At 37.6% G+C, this 17,835-nt stretch overlaps 1 protein-coding gene across 3 annotated transcripts in view; it reads left to right on the top strand.

Moving 5' to 3' along the window:
• PLCE1 (phospholipase C epsilon 1) overlaps positions 1 to 17,835 on the top strand; it is a 162,505-nt gene that overhangs the window by 120,013 nt on the left and 24,657 nt on the right. For 2 of the 3 annotated variants that reach the window (XM_054204633.1, XM_054204634.1), the window contains 11 exons: positions 936 to 1,194; positions 1,909 to 2,117; positions 6,463 to 7,129; positions 7,631 to 7,813; positions 8,699 to 8,816; positions 9,207 to 9,366; positions 14,728 to 14,850; positions 14,936 to 15,072; positions 16,008 to 16,246; positions 17,139 to 17,200; positions 17,321 to 17,486. In XM_054204633.1, the coding sequence (XP_054060608.1) occupies positions 936 to 1,194; positions 1,909 to 2,117; positions 6,463 to 7,129; positions 7,631 to 7,813; positions 8,699 to 8,816; positions 9,207 to 9,366; positions 14,728 to 14,850; positions 14,936 to 15,072; positions 16,008 to 16,246; positions 17,139 to 17,200; positions 17,321 to 17,486 (2,323 nt within the window). Of the gene's footprint in view, positions 1 to 935; positions 1,195 to 1,908; positions 2,118 to 4,717; positions 4,760 to 6,462; positions 7,130 to 7,630; positions 7,814 to 8,698; positions 8,817 to 9,206; positions 9,367 to 14,727; positions 14,851 to 14,935; positions 15,073 to 16,007; positions 16,247 to 17,138; positions 17,201 to 17,320; positions 17,487 to 17,835 lie in introns of all 3 variants that reach the window. The other variant, XM_054204632.1, reaches the window with a different exon arrangement.

Raw genomic sequence — 17,835 nt, 5'->3', positions numbered from 1 at the left:
TTGAGCAGAATGCATCCACAGTGTCCAAGCCGTGTAAGTTGTGAAGGAAAACGCAAAGCAAATTAAGGGCTTAATTTTATCTCTAATGCATCTGGACAGCACAAGGCAAAGAGAGGAGAGGAAGACTAATGCTGATTAACAGTGTTTCTGGGACAGAAGAAAGTTGGGTTGAGGATGTTCTACTGTTAGCATTTCTACAGACCTTTTGGTATGTCTGAGGCCAGGGGTGGGTAGAAAGGCCATACCATTGCAGAGACATACAGCTCAGAAGGCGAGAGACCTCCCAGCAGTGCTCTCAGTCCTCAGGGAGCATTGGGAGCTATTTCTGTTTGAAATCGAAGATTCTTTTCATCTACAGCACTGCATTGGTGCCTGAGAGCTGGAGCATGGTCCTGTTCTATTTATTTCCATGAAAAGAAATATTTTATTTTGTGGGTAAAATGGGAAAAAAACCAATGTAAATTATTTTAAATATGTTTAATTTAAAAAAAAACCAACTTTTGCTAAATTTGTGGATCGTGCATGATACAACTAAAGGAATTTGTAATAAACTGTCTGGTTTATCTTTATGCCATTTCCTTAATCTTTTCTTATTTTTTCCCAGGCCCTCATACATTTAAGGCAATGACACAATTAAAATGTTAGAAAGCCTGCTTGTATGTCTTATGCAGCTGGGCTTTTATTAAAATGTCAAACGTTACTCCAGTAGGTCAGACTGCTTGTTTCTCCTTTTTAGATTTGTTCTTCAATAATTCAAAGGGGGGAAAATGATCCACCAACCAGAATTTTCATGGAAATAATGGCTTTGATGTCATTCATTCTTTTCAGAGTAATGATGATAGTTTCCTCTGTTACGTACATACTGCAAGTGTTGAAGTTGAATGTAAATTGTTTTTAATGTTTTTAATAAATGTTGTGATCTCTTTTTGCAATAGGTCAAGAAAGGTTTTAAAAATGTGGCAATTTATGGACCAGTCTGATATTGAAACCATGCGAAGTCTGAAAGATGCTATGGCACAACATGAGTCGTCATCTGAATACAGGAAAGTGGTCAACCGGGCACTCAATATTCCAGGCTGTAAAGTCGTTCCTTTCTGTGGTGTATTTTTAAAAGAGCTTTGTGAAGTTTTGGATGGAGCATCAAGCCTCATCAGACTCTGTCCACGATACAACTCCCAGGATGAAACATTAGAGGTAAATGAAATTGATAGTGTAAGAGGTTATGTTCATAGCCATCCAGTGCTTTATATTATATTATTTTATTTTATATTATTTATTATTTTATACAAAGGCATCATCTAATTAAAGTTTTCCAAACCAGACTGTTACCAGGCTGTTCAGTTACACGGACCTCGATTTAATTCCCATAGTTACTGTAGCAATTTAGATTTGGTTGTTTATGCCCAGTTCAATATCAGAGTACTGAGAAATTAACGCTAGTGCTAAAGGATCGTGTTTATGCTTTGGGTAAAGTATGTATGTAAACCCTTAAAGATATAACTGCTTTCCGTTAAATGCCCTGACCTTCCACTTAACTCATTGGGAACTGGATGGGTTTCAGTTTCTTAAAAACGGAATTCAGAAGCTCAGTGGATCAAGCTTCTCCTCTATGAAAAGAAGCAATTCCTTTGAGTTTTATGATTTTGGTTTTGTAAGAAAAATGCCCCTGTTACATGAAAAGGTTAGGACTGAGGCTTTTAAAAAGTTTTCAGGAGTTATTATAGTTTACGTTACTTGATTTATGCAGTGATTCGTTCTGTTTAGGATTGGAAGTAGGTAAAAAATCACATTAGAAGCTAATAGGAAATATATGCTAAATATTCTTAATTAATGTAAAAATTTCTCCAGTGAGAAGCAGGTGACACAATATTGTATTTATTATTATACTAACCTTTTAGATATCTCTAGTTTGTTTCAGATTACAGTGGACAAGATAATTTCTTGCAACGAGTAGGCCAAGATGGTTTAAATAATCCAGAAAAAGAATCAACAGCAAACAATATCTTTCAAACTATTCGGAGCTGCAATCGCAGTTTGGAATCTGAAGAGGGTGAAGATAATTTTAGTGAAGGGAGCGATTCAAGAAAAAACTCTTTGAAGGACAAAACCCGGTACCAGTAGGTCTTGTTTTATTTTCTATCGTTACCTATATATTTAATGTTTTTAATCTTTAATTTCCTTTTACCAAGGCTTGCTTTTAGAAGTAAGGGCGACTTCGATGTCTTCCCTTGTATTTATCCTGTTCCCATTCAGAATTTTCTCACCAGCAGTTATGCTAAGTATCTGATATGCAAATGCTTGGGAACTCTCTGTATAGTTATATTTTCCCTCATGATGTAACTACTTCCTCTCACGATAAGGGTAAATCCTTTTCGTCTTACACATAGAGCTTTAAAAATCCACAGTTACGATTACAATTTTGATCTGTGGTGACAGGAATAGCACCAGGACATATCTGTTATCAGAGCTCAGAACATTACATTCTGCATGCTCGGGCAGTGTTCTGCCCCCTTCAAAAATAAAGGTTATTTATTATCCTTCAAAAGACCTCTTCTTTTAAGGACATGTTAGTTTGAGGCCTTTAATTATGTCCGGTAAACATTTGTAAATCAGTACACATTTTGAATTTTCGGGTTGCTGGAGTCCTGCTATTTTACATAGAAGTTTACTTAATTGTGTCCCATGTAAAAGAGCCCAGTGTTCAGTAATCTCAGACTTTCACTTTGAAGGCGTGGTATATTCTGTACTATTCACCAGCAAGAAATAGGGTAAATGCAAAGTTTAAGACATCACTTGTTCTTCTAGAATGTTGCTTTGCTATGAAGTTGCAGCCCATATAGACATACTTTAAACTTTATACTTTAAAAGTCAGCTTTAAACTAAGTAACCGTGGTAGAGTGTCTTCAAACTAAGTGACAGAACTGTACTCCTCAGAGGTGAGGCACTGTAAAATTACATGAGGGCTTGCATGAAAGATCACGCTTAGGTCACTGCTTGAGTTATTTTAGTCATAATGCGTATCAGAAATATCCATATGTTCAGAAGTATCCAACATATTTCAGCTACTTACACATAAAATCTAATAAGTGACTGCCTGAGAAGGAACTACCATCTTCCTGTTTAAAATGCATTTATTTCATTAACGTGCAATTCTAAATTTCATTTCAAATAAATAATCATTATTTCCTGAAAGAATGGTTTCTAATAGAATTATTCACATCTGGCTGTAGTTGCTTCTGGAAAGTGGAGCAGTGGATTAAGCTGAGACAGACAGACCCACCTCTCTGTCCATTTATGTTGTCTCTTGACTTACTTCAGTTCAAATACTGTCTTCCAGGAGTTATTTTTGTTAATTAATATGCTTTAAAATGAACTTGCAACTCAGAGTTCACATGGAGAATAAGCTAGGAAAATCAAGATTTCACTTCAATGAACATAGTAGAATTTAAATAGAAAAGAACAGTATGGAGAAAATTAAGCCCGCTTTGTTATGTGTTTGTTAAATCAGTTCTTGGTAAATTAGTTATTTATGCTTTATATTTAAATATAATCTAGTAAACTCCACTCTAATTAAAGTAGGAATTAAATGCACACAAAAAAAAAAAGCACTAATATGACAATGAAATGAAAGTTTAAAATTTAAATGAACAAAACTGCAGATAGGTAATTAAAGTTATGTTACTTGGATCAGGCTACTAACTATTCATTTACTAGTATCTATAGTTCTGGTGGAGTAAGTACTGATTTTAACAGTATAATGACATCTAGAAAAATACTCCTGGAGTATGAATTTAGCTCACGTACCTCATAGACTTTGGAAATTCCTTATTCACCTGCCATCTCTTTCCTGGGCATCCAGAGAGCTGGGTGAGGCACAGGAGCGAATTGCTGCAGAGGCAGAAGGGCCAGATACTCTTGTCCCTGTTGTATGGAGGCTGCAATGTGTGCTTTATTTTTAGTGCTATGAACAACTAAAGAGTTCTAAGGAAGAAACTTGGGTCTCTTTTTTTGTGAGACCTAAGTCATATTTGCATACAGTATTGTAAAAACCAAATTATGTAATAATTATGTATTACCTGACAATTGTAGTATTGTGATTATAAAGGCAGAGAAATACACTCTGTAACATGTTTCTCATTACTTTAAAATTGCAAGGAAGATTTTCAAGTAGTTTGCCTTTTGGTGATTTGGATTAGTATTGTGGAACATGAACCTACCAAAGCTGGTAGGTTGGTTTTATTTGAAGAAAATGAAAGGTATCTAATAAAATCAGTGGGTAGTGGGTATAATTACTTTCCCAGTTGTGTTAGCGAATAAACTCTATCACTCTCTAATCAGTGACCTGTCTAATCACTCTGAATTTCTGTACATGCCAGATAAATATCAAACTTTGATCTTTATTAGAACTCTGTCTTGGCGGTTCTTAAATAAATAAAGGTAGGTAGGAAAAGACAAAAAAAATCAAGTTTGAAATCTAGATTTTATAGAATTGTTAATTAAATTACCTATTAAGGTACTCTAAACCTTGATGCATTGCTTTATTAGCCTGGTCTCGTCTTCACTTTTAAGCTTTCGTAACTGCAGTAAATACCTTTTAAAAAAATAGGGGAAAACCTCAGGTTTGTTCCTTTTTGTATCCCATGCAATTTCCCCCTCTAAAACTGCAATCTGTTTTAATGTTTCCTTTATTCTTTCTTTTCATTTCCTTGCATCTCAGTGCAGCACATGTAAAGAAAGCTTCCAATTCAAACCGAGTTCTGTAAGTGTGTTCTCAATAATTGATAGCTGTGTCGCTTTTGCCAGCTCCTGTTGGAGGTTATGTTTCTGTATATGATTACGTGTGTGTGCTTGCCTACCTGCTTCTTGTACATTTTAGTCTGCGGCATGCCAGGGCTATCAAATGTCAAATAAGGCATAAACAAAGCTCTGCCATTTCTGTCTCCGCTATACTAGTCTCCTCCAGCTGAGCACATCTAGTCTCAGAATACATTTTCTAGCATTTTTGCAGAGTCTTATTTGATTGGTTTGGGGGCCCGGGGGAGAAAGAGCTGCTCTAGTTTTGCTTAATTTGAAAATGTTAATCTTGTATAATATACATAAATATTTTAATGTACATGTGTCTGGTAAGACTCCGGTAAGACAGTTCATATACCAGCTCAGTTACAATACATGACCTTTATTTTAGGAAGATTTCTTAATGAAATAGAGCTACAGTTAAGGCTGATACAGTTATTCTGCCTTTGTCAGTCCCCTCACAACCAGCAATAAATTCCCAGCCCATTGGCTACTTTTTGCTAAATTTGGCAGAGGGGTAGAGATCTCGATGATTAATAAATTCATAGAGGGACCAGTAGAATTGATGTCTGGAATAAGGGAAAAACTGAAATTGATTAGTGCCCTGGGAAGAGAAGAGTTTGAGGAAGAGCTAATGGTTGTTTGTGCTGTTTAGCTTAGGGAGATAGTATATGTGACTTGGAACAAATCACAACATGAGCTATCTTTTGTTCAGCTGGTAGGACTGGGCAGGAGCTGGGAGTACTGTGGTGATATGAAGGGGAAGCACTGAGGGTGTTAGGACAAGATGCCTTGAAGAATATGCAGAGGAAGCTGGTTGGGATTTTATTGGCTGGTTATCCTTAGGAAAATGTGCTTCGTTAGTTCTGCTGTACATGGAACAGTTTGCTCTTTTCTATGTTCGTTAAAGCAGTATCAAAATATTGAACATTTGTGCATTCATATGTGTTAGAAACTTCTGCAGGGAAGAAATTTTATTTAAACTACCTCATTTATTAGTTCAGTAATGTTGCTCTGTATCTACTGTTTCTAATTATGGTAAAATATTTCAAAAATTTTGGTTGCTGCATAGAAGTTTCATGTTAATATCTGGCTTGAGTAAAATTAAATTTTCTAATGGAAAGTGTCTGATAAAATTCTTGCTGCATTCTTATAAGGAAGGTATGTATTTTAACCACTAGTTTATGAGTGTTAATCAGAGAATTATCTGATGTGAAAGGTCTGCACATTAAATCACTAATGGAACAGAGATTAGAAGACCTGTCTTCAGTCCACTAGATCCTGCTAACTGTTTCCACATACGGTACTTCATATTTCAGCTGAAGCAATCTTGTGCTGTGGATTAAGAAACGGGAATCACTTGGCTTTAAGATCCAAACAGACATTTTTTTTATTGTTAATGTAATGTTTGGAAAGTTCTAAGAAAATATAATTACACTGTTACATGAGTTATAATTAATTATAGCAGCATCTACTAATTAATTCAAAATTGCAATAACATAAATTGTAATACTGTAAAAATTACAGATGTTCCTCTAAGTCCAAATTATATAGTGACAATAGTATTCTTTTTGTTTAAACGACAGCAGAAAAAAATATTCATCAATCATAGCATAAATCAGCACATGTATCGCTGAATATAAGTCTCTCGCCTTTGTTCACATACAGGTTTATAATCGGAGATCTTTCCGATTCTGAAAATGATATATTTGAGCAGTTGAAGGAGTGGGACACAAATTCAACTGAAGAGCAACAAAAGGCTTTCTGCCACGGGATAGAACTCGTTCCCTGGTACGTGTTATCTATCAGGGCCGACGTCCACCAGTTCATGCAACAAGGGGCCACCGTCATTCATTATGACCAGGAGACACATCTCTCAGCACGCTGCTTTCTTCAACTTCAGCCTGACAACAGTACTTTGACTTGGACAAAACCCACAACGGTTTGCCCTGCAAATGCAAAGGCAAAACTGAGTGTGCTGGGTAATACTGCTGAACTTGGTAAATACCAGTTTCTTGGTAATACTGGACTGGTGGAAGGTTTTTTGGACTTGTTTTCAGCCAAGGCTGTATATATGGGACACTCTGGCATCGATATGCACACTGTGTGTGTTCAAAATAAACTTTGTAATATGTCCCTTGAAGAAAATGGTATAACACTACTTTATGGACTTCAGACTACTGATAATAAGTTGCTGCACTTTGTTGCTCCAAAATATACTGCCAGAATGCTGTATGATGGATTGCTGGAACTGACTAAAGCTGTAAGAAAAATGAGGAGATTCCCTGATCAAAGACTACAGTGGCTACGGAAACAGTATGTCAGTCTTTACCAGGTAAAAGATGCTGTGATTTTGTATAAGAACAGTTCAAAAATGTCAACAACTTAATGTATTGCAATTAGTTTCTATCGTAAGTAAGCTAAGATTAAAGATGAGCACCAAATTTCCAACTTAGTAACACGGCTTAAGTCAGTAAGATCTGATTCTCCACATAATGTTGTATCAAATCTTGCATGTTTTCAGTACACTGAAGTTAAATCTTTTTTGTTATGAAGCTCTTCCTATGTTTGGAGTTTTGGAATAAGTATTTTATTAAAGAAAAAGCAATGACTGTACTTGAAAAGGGTGCTGAAATACTGAGTGATGAGAGTTACGTCCAAAAAACCCCCCAAAATAGCAAACAAAATAGCCCTTTGGTATTCATGCAGTAATTAAAAATTGTCTCCTCTTGATGTTTTGTCTTGTATTGGTTCCTTAGAGATGTCTATATTATTCCTTAAGAAAATGTGTCTGTTCTTGTTCTCCTTGTTTTGTTAATGCTGATGATTTTTGTAGGAGGATGGAAGGTTTGAAGGCCCGACCTTGGCTCAGGCTGTTGAACTGTTTGGAGGCAGACGATGGAGCGCAAGAAACACCAGCACAGGAACTCTCACCAAAAGCACTGAGAAACCTAGTGTACAGAGAAACAACACTCTGGGAATAAGCACGGCTAAGAAAAAGAAGAAAGTACTCATGAGGGTAGAATATTCTGTTATTCATGTATTTTGTTACTTATCTGGCTGATTTGTTTCCTTCCTACAGTTACTATGTAGCTACCTGTATTCTGAACCAGAGAAAATAAGTTAGATGATAATTGTAAAACTGTTTATGGCAGTTTCAGGTTTTGGGCTTATTTTTTTCTAATAGTTTGCATTTCTTGTCTCATGCTCAAAGCATTCTTGGGACACGTGGGTGCTGGAGCTAGCAGAAGGGAACAGAATTTTGTTGAGACCTTTAGGTGCTACCTCAGTATAAAGGTAAAATATTGGTAATAATAAAAATATCAACATGCAAGTGTTGTTTGGAGGCTGGTGTCAGTTTCTGTGCTCCTTTTTGTTTTCATGTTCCCAAAAACATCACTACGGTTATTCCGCCTCAGGTTAGCACGCAGTTTTATCTTATGTGGGTGACAGGAACACTGAACTTTGTCTGGCAGTCTCCTTGTCTTTTCCTGGACTCAACCACTTTTAGCAATAGCCAGGAGAGAGGCAAATGCAGGGACTAGCAGCTCTACACTATCTGCATGTTCTAGTGGGCAGGTACGAGAGATCCTCAAATGACACGATCCATCCTCTTTGTGGTCCCTGTGCACCAGTGGAACAGTGTAAGACCAGCCGCACCACTTCAGAGAGGTGTGATCATTCTTGTCTTCTGTGTGATGTCAAACTGAGGTAACACCTAATGGTCCCACACTGCACTATATATCCTGTTTAAGTTGTCTCTTTTCTACTGCTATCAGCCTTACAGGAGTCTGTTTCATAAGGAATAGCTGATGTATCTCATGGGTTTGTTACAGATTGCACTGATAAAGAATAGGAATAGCAGTGGTTTTGGGATGTTTATTGTGGTGCTCATTATTTGTAGGGTGAAAGTGGAGAGGCCACTGATGATGAAATGGCAACTCGGAAGGCAAAAAGCTGTAAGGAATATCGTAATAGAAGTGGCTCGGATCCACAAGATATTGATGAACAAGAAGAATCAGGTAGATATATCCCTTCAGTATTTAAAAGTTCCTTCGGATTTTGCTCAAAGTCTTTTTATGCAGACATGTCTTCTGGTGTTAAAAATGCACTTATGATATAAAACTGCTTTTGCAGTTGAAACTCCGAATGCTGTAAACTTTTAAATTAATTTCTGTAGTTGTTCATGATTCTTCTCTAATTTAGTTTTAGTAGCATTTCCTTTCTATTCAGATGAAATGGGTATATAAGTGTTGTTCAGAGTGTATGTTTTTGATTGTCTTGGGATAAATCTAGAATTCCTTTAATGTCTTACTCTGCGTTAATGAATTATGATATAAGTCTCTTGGACAAAAGCATTTTTATTGGGCCCGATGTTGTAATTGTGTTACAAATTTTTGTTTTATCCATAGATCAAAATAATGTTACTAATGCTTCTCCATCTAACAACCTGCCGTCAAGAAGAGCTCACTCTCTGACAGCATCTGGATCTCCTAATTTAGGAGCTACAACATCTTCACCAGCAAGACCAGTTTCCTCTCCTGTAATGTCTTCAAGCAAGAGTCAGTCTAGGTAAGGACAAAATCAATGCTTTGATTTAAAAAGAAAAAATGTTACTGTTACTTAATTATCATCAAATGTGTGTTTTGTGCCAAACTGATGAACTCTGACAAAAACAATGCCAGAAATTTCATTAGCCTTTTGATAGACATCTAAAACTCATTGTAGAACAACGTAGACATTTAAGCTGAAATAACATGAATCTGAGGATGGCTTTGTAGCAAGTCCCTGAGCAGCATGCTTCAGTTTATGGCTGTTACAGAAGCAGATTGGAATGCTGTTCCAAAACTACACAAATACAGAGTTTAACTCTTTCTCCAGATCTTCTCCAAAACATAGTTACAGATATCTTCTGTATAATGAAAATCAACAGAAATGTTACAGATGTGTGAACTGAAGTTCTGAGGTTTCTCAGCACAAGTGATTTCTTCCTGGGGGAGTATTAACTTTTGCTGACATTCCTGGTGATGATTGCAGTACCATCTTGGGGAATTGGAGGAACAGATTTGAAATCTTTCTCTTACAGGCCTCTCCTTCTTGAACATTCATCCTTTTTGTGTCGCTTAGGCGGTGCAAAAGGTTATGCTGTGGTTGTGCACTGACATGTTGTATTAATTCTATAAATACTAATGGTGGTGGTGGTAATAGTTGTAGTAATAATAATATAACAGCAATAATATGTCAGGGATGTGGATGGTACATGATGACATAGAAGACTGTGTCAACAGAGGCCTTCCAGTGCCTTTCAACAGAATGAATACTAAGGTGTGGTTATGGATATGAATTTTGGGGTGTTCAGGACAGCAATTGTAAACAATGGAAGAGATTACTGCTGCTGGTAGGACATTATTTTTGAAGAGACCTGTCTTATGTAATGGTTTATGTTGTGTATTTCTTAGGATTTTTTTTTCCACTTAAAATGGTTGGGTTTGGCAATAGTTGTGAATAGTAGAGGCACCTGTGGACATCTGTGGTTGGCTGCTTCTCCTTCTAATACTGCTTTCTGAGACTCTTACTATGTTCTTTACTTTTTGTTCTTCACTGTCATTCACACATGGGATTGGACGTGCCAGACTAGGATTTATCTCCGTAAGACATTTCTCTTTTTTAAGGATTGGAACAGCTTTCTTTTACATTAAACTGAAGAAATACTGCTTTACTACTTCTGGAAAATGCTTCTCTGTTTTACAAATCCACTTTTTGCTTTTATGCCAAAATAATTGTTATTCTCTAAATGAGATTAAAAGGCTCAGCGGAGAATTTGCATTCCCAGGGGGAAGGACAGCTAGTGTTCCTTTAAATCCCCTCAGTCCTGGGTTTCTGTACAGATCCCCGTGCAGCTTAGCACTGGGGGCCTCCCCAAGTTATGACAGGTTTTCCCTGGCAGACTTGTCTGGAAACTCCACAGCGTCACTTGGTAGAGCTCTCCCCAACTTGATACGACCCCTCTTGCTAGAATTTGCTCAGGATACAGCTGTGTGGCTGTTTCATCTGTCCTGAGGAAATCTTCCTCAGAACAGAATTACATGTTTTATCCATTACCTCGACCCAGTTTGCGTGAGCCGTTAAGAGACTTGGAGCACTGGAGAGAGTTTTATTCTTGGTATTTACCCTTTGGACCCTTGATAGGTCTGAATTGTGCTTGCCAGTTTTCATGTGTGTGGACACTTCACATGTGCTAAAGGAAATAAATATTGTAGTGCCTCAACTGTGATCAGTAAGTCTAAGCTATCAAATAGTTGGCGCTCTGCTTTGCTGCAAACTCCTGTGATCATCCACAATATGTGTATTAATTCATTCCTGGGATCTCTTTTAGAGTAAACAGCTAATTGCCTCCAAGATGGAATTTAGGTACAGTTCTGGGAATATTTGCTCCAGAGACTTCTGTGATTAGCTAGTATTGACGGAGAGCTTACTCAGTCTCAAACCATCTACAATATACTGTCTTGTATATTGTATATTGTGACTGTACGCAGTCCCAGCAAGGATTGTACCTTCAGGTAATCCACCCACGGTCATGCCATGTCCTGTTGATTTGTATTACATTAAATAAATGGTAGTCTGACAAGCAATAACTTATGCCACAGCTTATTTCAGCCACTTCAGATACAACACTGCAAAAATGAAAATGATGTCTTAGAGACAGACAGGCACCATGGGGTACCAAACCAGACCTGAGGCAATTGCTGGGCAATGCAGAGCAATGTGAACTTGAGGCTTTTGCCCCACTCAGAAAATATGGCAGGATGGATGCCATTAGCAGTATAAATATAACTGACGGAGGAGCCTGGGGCAGTGGTCCACAAGCTGTGGTACATACAGACTGCGAGCAGCGCAATATTCTTCCTGGAAGCTGCTGCCCTTAACAGCAGTGATACACAAGCAAAGTAAGTTTGGGAACCCACATAGGCTGAACACAGACATCTTTTGTTTCTTTTTGCTCCAATTCTGTTCTTAATTCTGTGGTTTCCTAAAAATCAAGTTATATACTTGTTATACCCAACCAGTTTTGTCAGTAGCATCATAAATTAAGATAAAATGAAGTATCCATTTTCCAAAGTAACAGAAAGTTGGAATGACCTAGATAATGAAATAACCTAGGAAATACAGGACCCACTGGGAGTGCTTGCTCGCATTTGTATCACTCTGAACAGATTAGAGCCAACAGAGTTTATTAATTCAGATTAACGTCTGGATTTAGACCTAAACACTGGCAAGGCTTCATAGTTGGAGGCAATGTTGGACATGAGCTGGCTGTGCACATTAGGTGAGTGCGTGATCCCTCACGGAACCCAGAGTTTAGGAGAGTGGGGAGCAGAGGGTCCCACTGGGCTGTGCAGAAGCCTTTGTAGCACAGAAAGCTGAGTTGGTAACAAACGATTGTTAGCTGCAGTGAAGCAGCTAGGAAGAGGAGAGTAAGAGAGATTTCTAGTTCTTTTCTCTTTCTCTTGCCATATAATGTGTGCATTAACTTCACCTGACCAGTAAATTAGATCAATGTCTCCACCAAGTGAGAAGTGCTAAATAAAATAAAATGTATTAAAGTGAAAAAAAAAATCTAAATATAATGATAGCAATTTAAAAAGAGGAGGACCTGGCTATCTTTGCGATACATTTTAAATAATAGTAATTCTTAGGGGTAAAGGATGAAAAACTGTATTTTTACATATATAACTCACAACCTTGATATTCCTGACCCCCTTAACAAATAATTAATGTTGAGAATAAATCTTTGTACAGTCCAGATGTCCAGATAATTTCCAAACATAGGTAGCTTGCAGCTGCCTTCTGTCATTCTTTCAAAGCGGATGTGCATCCAGCAAATTCCCAAGTTCTCTGGAAATCTAGTGCCTCCTGTGAGATGAAGGAAGCAGGGGAAAGGGTGGTAATGCCGCTGGGAAACAGATAACAGGATATGGAAAATTAGAGATGGGTTTTTTTTTTTGTGGAGAGAGTAAAACGGCTCTCTCTTTAGCTGTATACAGGTATAATCCAGACTGCTACTAATTGCAGTTTTGGTGGTTGGTGGTGGGGGGATTTTCTTGAGGGTTTTTGGCTTTTTTTTAACAACCTGTATTTATTACACATGGAATGATTGTGGAAAATACTCTTTAGTGATCAGATCCGGTGAAATGCTGAGCATTATCATGTGCTGCTGGTCTTCCATTTGGTACTCTACAGTTCCAGTCTGTTTTCTGGAGTCAACAGACTTTCCTCATCATGGTTTATTTTTCTTGCCTGATAAAAATGTTAGGAATGATTTTATATGCAGTATGTCAGTACTTGCCATAGTGATGTCAAACAAATTGAACATTATCAACTAAAGTAAATGGTACTTTTTAATACTTTTAAATCACAGTCTGTTTTCAATTGCATATATCCATCCCAGGCCAGGAGTGAATTGAGGAATCTGATTTAGCATATTTACGTAAAAAGTTGCCTGCTTGCAGCAGGTGACTGCAAATGTCTTTAGGAACACTGGAAAACAAGCTGGTCCTGTTTTTCCATCACAGCTGTTGGAACTATTTGTACTGAACCTGATGGCAGAATTCATAGATTAGTGGATTTGTAGATTTGAACATTACAGAGCAATAAACTGACACAGTCACTTAGTCTGATATTTTGAAACAAATACTGTAACTTCTGGAGTTAGTTATGGTTTAAACCAGACAATTCTTGATATTTGTACTGGCTGCTTAGTTCCCTCCCTTTTCAGGCTGCTGGTGCTGGCAGATCCCATTCCTGCAGTTGTGTTCGTTGGTGTTTAGGCACAGGAAGGGGCTCAAGAGCTCAGCCCATCATTGCACATTAGTACATGAAATTCACTAAGGACATGTTCATACTGCTTAAGGGATAGTTCAAGTTGGGGCCTAACTACACTTATTGATGTAAATCCTATAGAAGCCTAAAGATTTTGGGATGTGGGTTTTGGAAATGTACTGGTTCTGCTGCAGAGACTTGGTTCAGCTGCACAACTTAGGTTAACAATTGCAATTGTAAAGAAATTGGCTGTGCTTGGTATTACGCAAGTCAACTAAAATATGTAGCACCAAACAGCTAGTTGTTTCTATGATCATTTTCTACCTTTGCTCTCAAGAAATTCAGTCTGCTTTCCTTCCTTCAGTCCACAAGGCTGAAAGGAGGAAATCATTAGAACCTCATTTCTAGAAGGGGATGGCCTCCATGGGCTACTGTCCAAGCCTAAAAGAGGAGGAGGACTGTAGCTTGATGTGTCTTTGAGCTATCTGGGGATAATCCTGACTGTTCTTGGGGATTATCTGGGAAACCCATGGGCTAGGAAACAGTGTTGAGTGCCGAGAAGGTGGAAGAGGTATGCTTCTTAAAATCTGCACCTTTAATGCTCTCAGATATAAGAAACTGCAGGTGCATAAGGAAAATATTTGTTTTTCTTGCATATCCAGTCAGAATATTACTATTTTATTTTGACAGTGTAGAGCTTTAAGGAATTCTCCATCTCTTTTATTTTTCCCATAGCAAAGCTTCAATAAACTTCATAAACAGCCTGCGCTACAAGAATATTGGCATTGTTTTCTTTAAAGAGAAAACGAGAGTGCTTTCATTTGTGCCGTTTGCATCAGGCCCTTTTGCACATGGAAGAGTTTTAAATAGCATGTATATACATTATTAATTCTGGCAAAGTCTTCTGTTGTCTTGAGGGAAAAGAATAGCTGGTATAAAACAAGAAGTCACAAACTGTCATTATGCATCTTATAAGATACTGCTTTATTTCCTTCTTCCAGATATTGGTAATAAATGCATTAAGGAGAGCACAAATAAAGTGTTAATGCAGTAATGCGTAATACTTCAATAAGTAGAAATTTAACAAACTACAGCAGTCTCTTTCTGATTTAGCACATGGAGCAGCAGTAGCTGGCATGGTCGCGTTAAAGGAGGAATGAAGGGGTTTCAGAACTTCATGGTGTCTGATAGTAACATGACTTTTGTGGAGTTTGTAGAGCTCTTCAAATCTTTCAGGTAAAATATATTTTTATTCTGTACTGATCTCATTCATCCAAGTTTACAAAAGAGCAAAATTTGAACTTTTCAAATCTTTTCTCAGTGTCCGTAGCCGCAAGGATCTGAAAGACCTTTTCGATGTCTATGCTGTGCCTTGCAATCGATCCGGTTTAGAGCCTGCTCCACTTTACACTAATTTGAAGATTGATGAAAACAGCAGTGGATTTCAGCCTGATTTAGGTTTGTTAAAGAGGAAAATACAGCTGTTAAACTGCTGAACAGCTTCAGTTATTGGCCTTAAGAAAAAGTATCTCAGTCTATAAGTTTAAGTAGAGGATTGCTGCCATACATCCACTAATACCTAGTTAGCAGGATGTAAGACAGGTGTTTTGTTCAGAAATGAAGGGGAGGAAAAGTATTCCTGTTTTTCATTAGCCAAATATATTTGTAACTGGTATAGTAGAAGCATAAAACTTGTGGCTGAGCATCTGGGCCCAACACAGGGATCTGTATCTGGTTGCAGGAACTCTGGAAGGGCTAAAACACTGAGCAAAGGCAGTGAGGAGAAATGAGGAGTCTGTGCCCTGTGTCTCATTTGGTTGTATTTTTCCTATCCGGTTTCCTACTAGATCTCCTTTATGTGGGACAAGGGGTAAGGAAACCTCTGTCCCCCTTTACATTCCCCAGTTGCTGTAATCTAAGTCTGGAGCTTTGTCCATATTTAAAGAAAACAGTCTTTCTGCCAAGAAGCATGTGGGGATGGTACCGTGCAATTGGCATATGGGACTGGCAGAAGAGAAACGGTGGTCACACAGGAAGGGTATGGGGTTGTATACAGCAAAGGCGAGGCCTTGAGGCTGTACAGGGTGGTGAGAAGCAGGAGGGTCCTGGGTGACAGTGTGTGAGAGGGTGTGAATCTGCTTTAAAGGTTCCAGGATTTTGTTTGTAGTAATTGAACACTTACAGTCCACTCCCACTGTTTTCATACATGCTTAATACTCTTATTTCTACTAGTGAACAGAAACAAGATGGTTTTGTTCAAATTTACTGTCAGTCCTAAAACATTCAGTCAGATATTCATGTGTATTATATATTACATTATATTCTATACAGTATATATAATACATATAATTTTATAGCTTATATTTATATTTCCTTTTTTTTTTTCTTTTAAGATTTGTTGACTAGGAATGTTTCAGACCTTGGTTTGTTCATTAAGAGCAGGCAGCAGCTATCAGACAACCAGAGGCAAATATCTGATGCTATCGCTGCTGCCAGTATCGTAACCAATGGTACTGGCGTTGAAAGCACATCTCTAGGAATATTTGGAGTGGGAATCCAGCAGCTAAATGACTTCCTAGTGAATTGCCAAGGAGAACACTGCACCTATGATGAAATCCTCAGTATTATCCAGGTCTGTAATGGAAACATCTTTCAATTCCTTTTACTTGAACTCTTGTTACTTCTGTTTTCCCCATTAGCATTGTCCGCCTTGTAGTCAGAATAGCATATCTGTGGATATCTCCTTTCACACTGATGTCACTGCAGTTTACTTGAATTCATTCTTAATTCCCGTCTTAATAACCTGTCTTAATTTTGGAATATAAAATTGTGCAGAAGTCCATAAGTATGTCCATAAAAAGAAAAAAAAATCATGCAAATAAAGTTTTATTGTCTATGTGTGCTTTATCTGGAAAGGGATATCACCACTTGGGAAAAGTATTCATGACGGTGTTGTTTTCTCCTTGACTGTGACCACAGTAGAAAATTTTGCATTCCTCCAAATATGCATAATTAATATACTCCAAAATTAAGCACCCACTTAGCATTTAACAAATGCTAAAACCTGTATATTTCAGTTATCAGCATGTAAAATAAAATTGCAAAGTTTAAAAGACAAATTCTAACGAAACGTCAAGTTAGCATGCCACAAGTCTCTTTAATTTGAGACGGTGCTGTGTTGTGTTTAAGTACAATAGATAGGAGAAGGATGCTTGATTATAGATCCTTTTTAATTCGAGCTTGAGTGCTGACTCTGCTTTGAACAGGACGTTGGATTGGATGACCTCCCAACATCCTTTCCAACCGGAATGATTCTATGGTTTACAATTATGAGTTCAGTATGCTTGTTTAGTGAGTTGTAAAACAAGCACGAGCATACTGCGGGCACCTAATTACTTTATCCACAAAAAGATGGTTAACATACTAGCTGGTTAGTTCAATGAGCACACTACACTATGAAAATATGAAAAAGCCATATTTCTAAGAATTGTTTTATGTCTCTCTTAAATTTCTTCCTTTTATAGAAATTTGAACCCAGCGTGAATATGTGCCAGCAGGGGCTGCTATCTTTTGAAGGATTTGCAAGGTAATTATTTATGTGTTAATTTATGTATATATTAAGATGACACCAGTGTATTGATGCTTGTATGTCAGTCACAAAATACTCAGTGCAGCATAAAATTTCCTCACATCTTCTTGCCTCTAGATTTTTGATGGATAAAGACAACTTTGCCTCCAAAAATGATGAGTCACAAGAGAATGCTGAGGACTTGCACTTCCCACTGTCATATTACTACATAGAATCTTCGCACAATACGTACCTTACTGGCCATCAGCTTAAAGGGGAGTCCTCAGTAGAGCTCTACAGCCAGGTATGCAGGATTGGATCGTTGCGTAGTTTTCAACATGAACTTGTTTGTTTAACTGGCAAGTCGCAGAAACATGACCTTTTTGCTTTGAAAATCTGAATGTCCTAAACCCCTGCTTGCAAAACGTTGGAAAACATGATGTGTGGGAAAGCTGCCTGTAAGCACAGTTGTGCTCAAATGCCTTTTCTAAGGCAAAAAAGTTGGTTTAGTTTGAGATTCATAGCATTTAGACACCAGTCGGTCTGACCCAATCTACTAAAATTAGACTTTCCCACAGGAAAGACTGATCTAATATTTTGGTTCATTCAGATGTCAAAAACACTACTCAAATACTGTACATTGCACTGCAAAG

This window comes from Rissa tridactyla, chromosome 6 (assembly GCF_028500815.1).
Source record: "Rissa tridactyla isolate bRisTri1 chromosome 6, bRisTri1.patW.cur.20221130, whole genome shotgun sequence".
Taxonomy (NCBI): Eukaryota; Metazoa; Chordata; class Aves; order Charadriiformes; family Laridae; genus Rissa; species Rissa tridactyla.
This window is presented reverse-complemented; position numbering and strand designations above follow the sequence as displayed.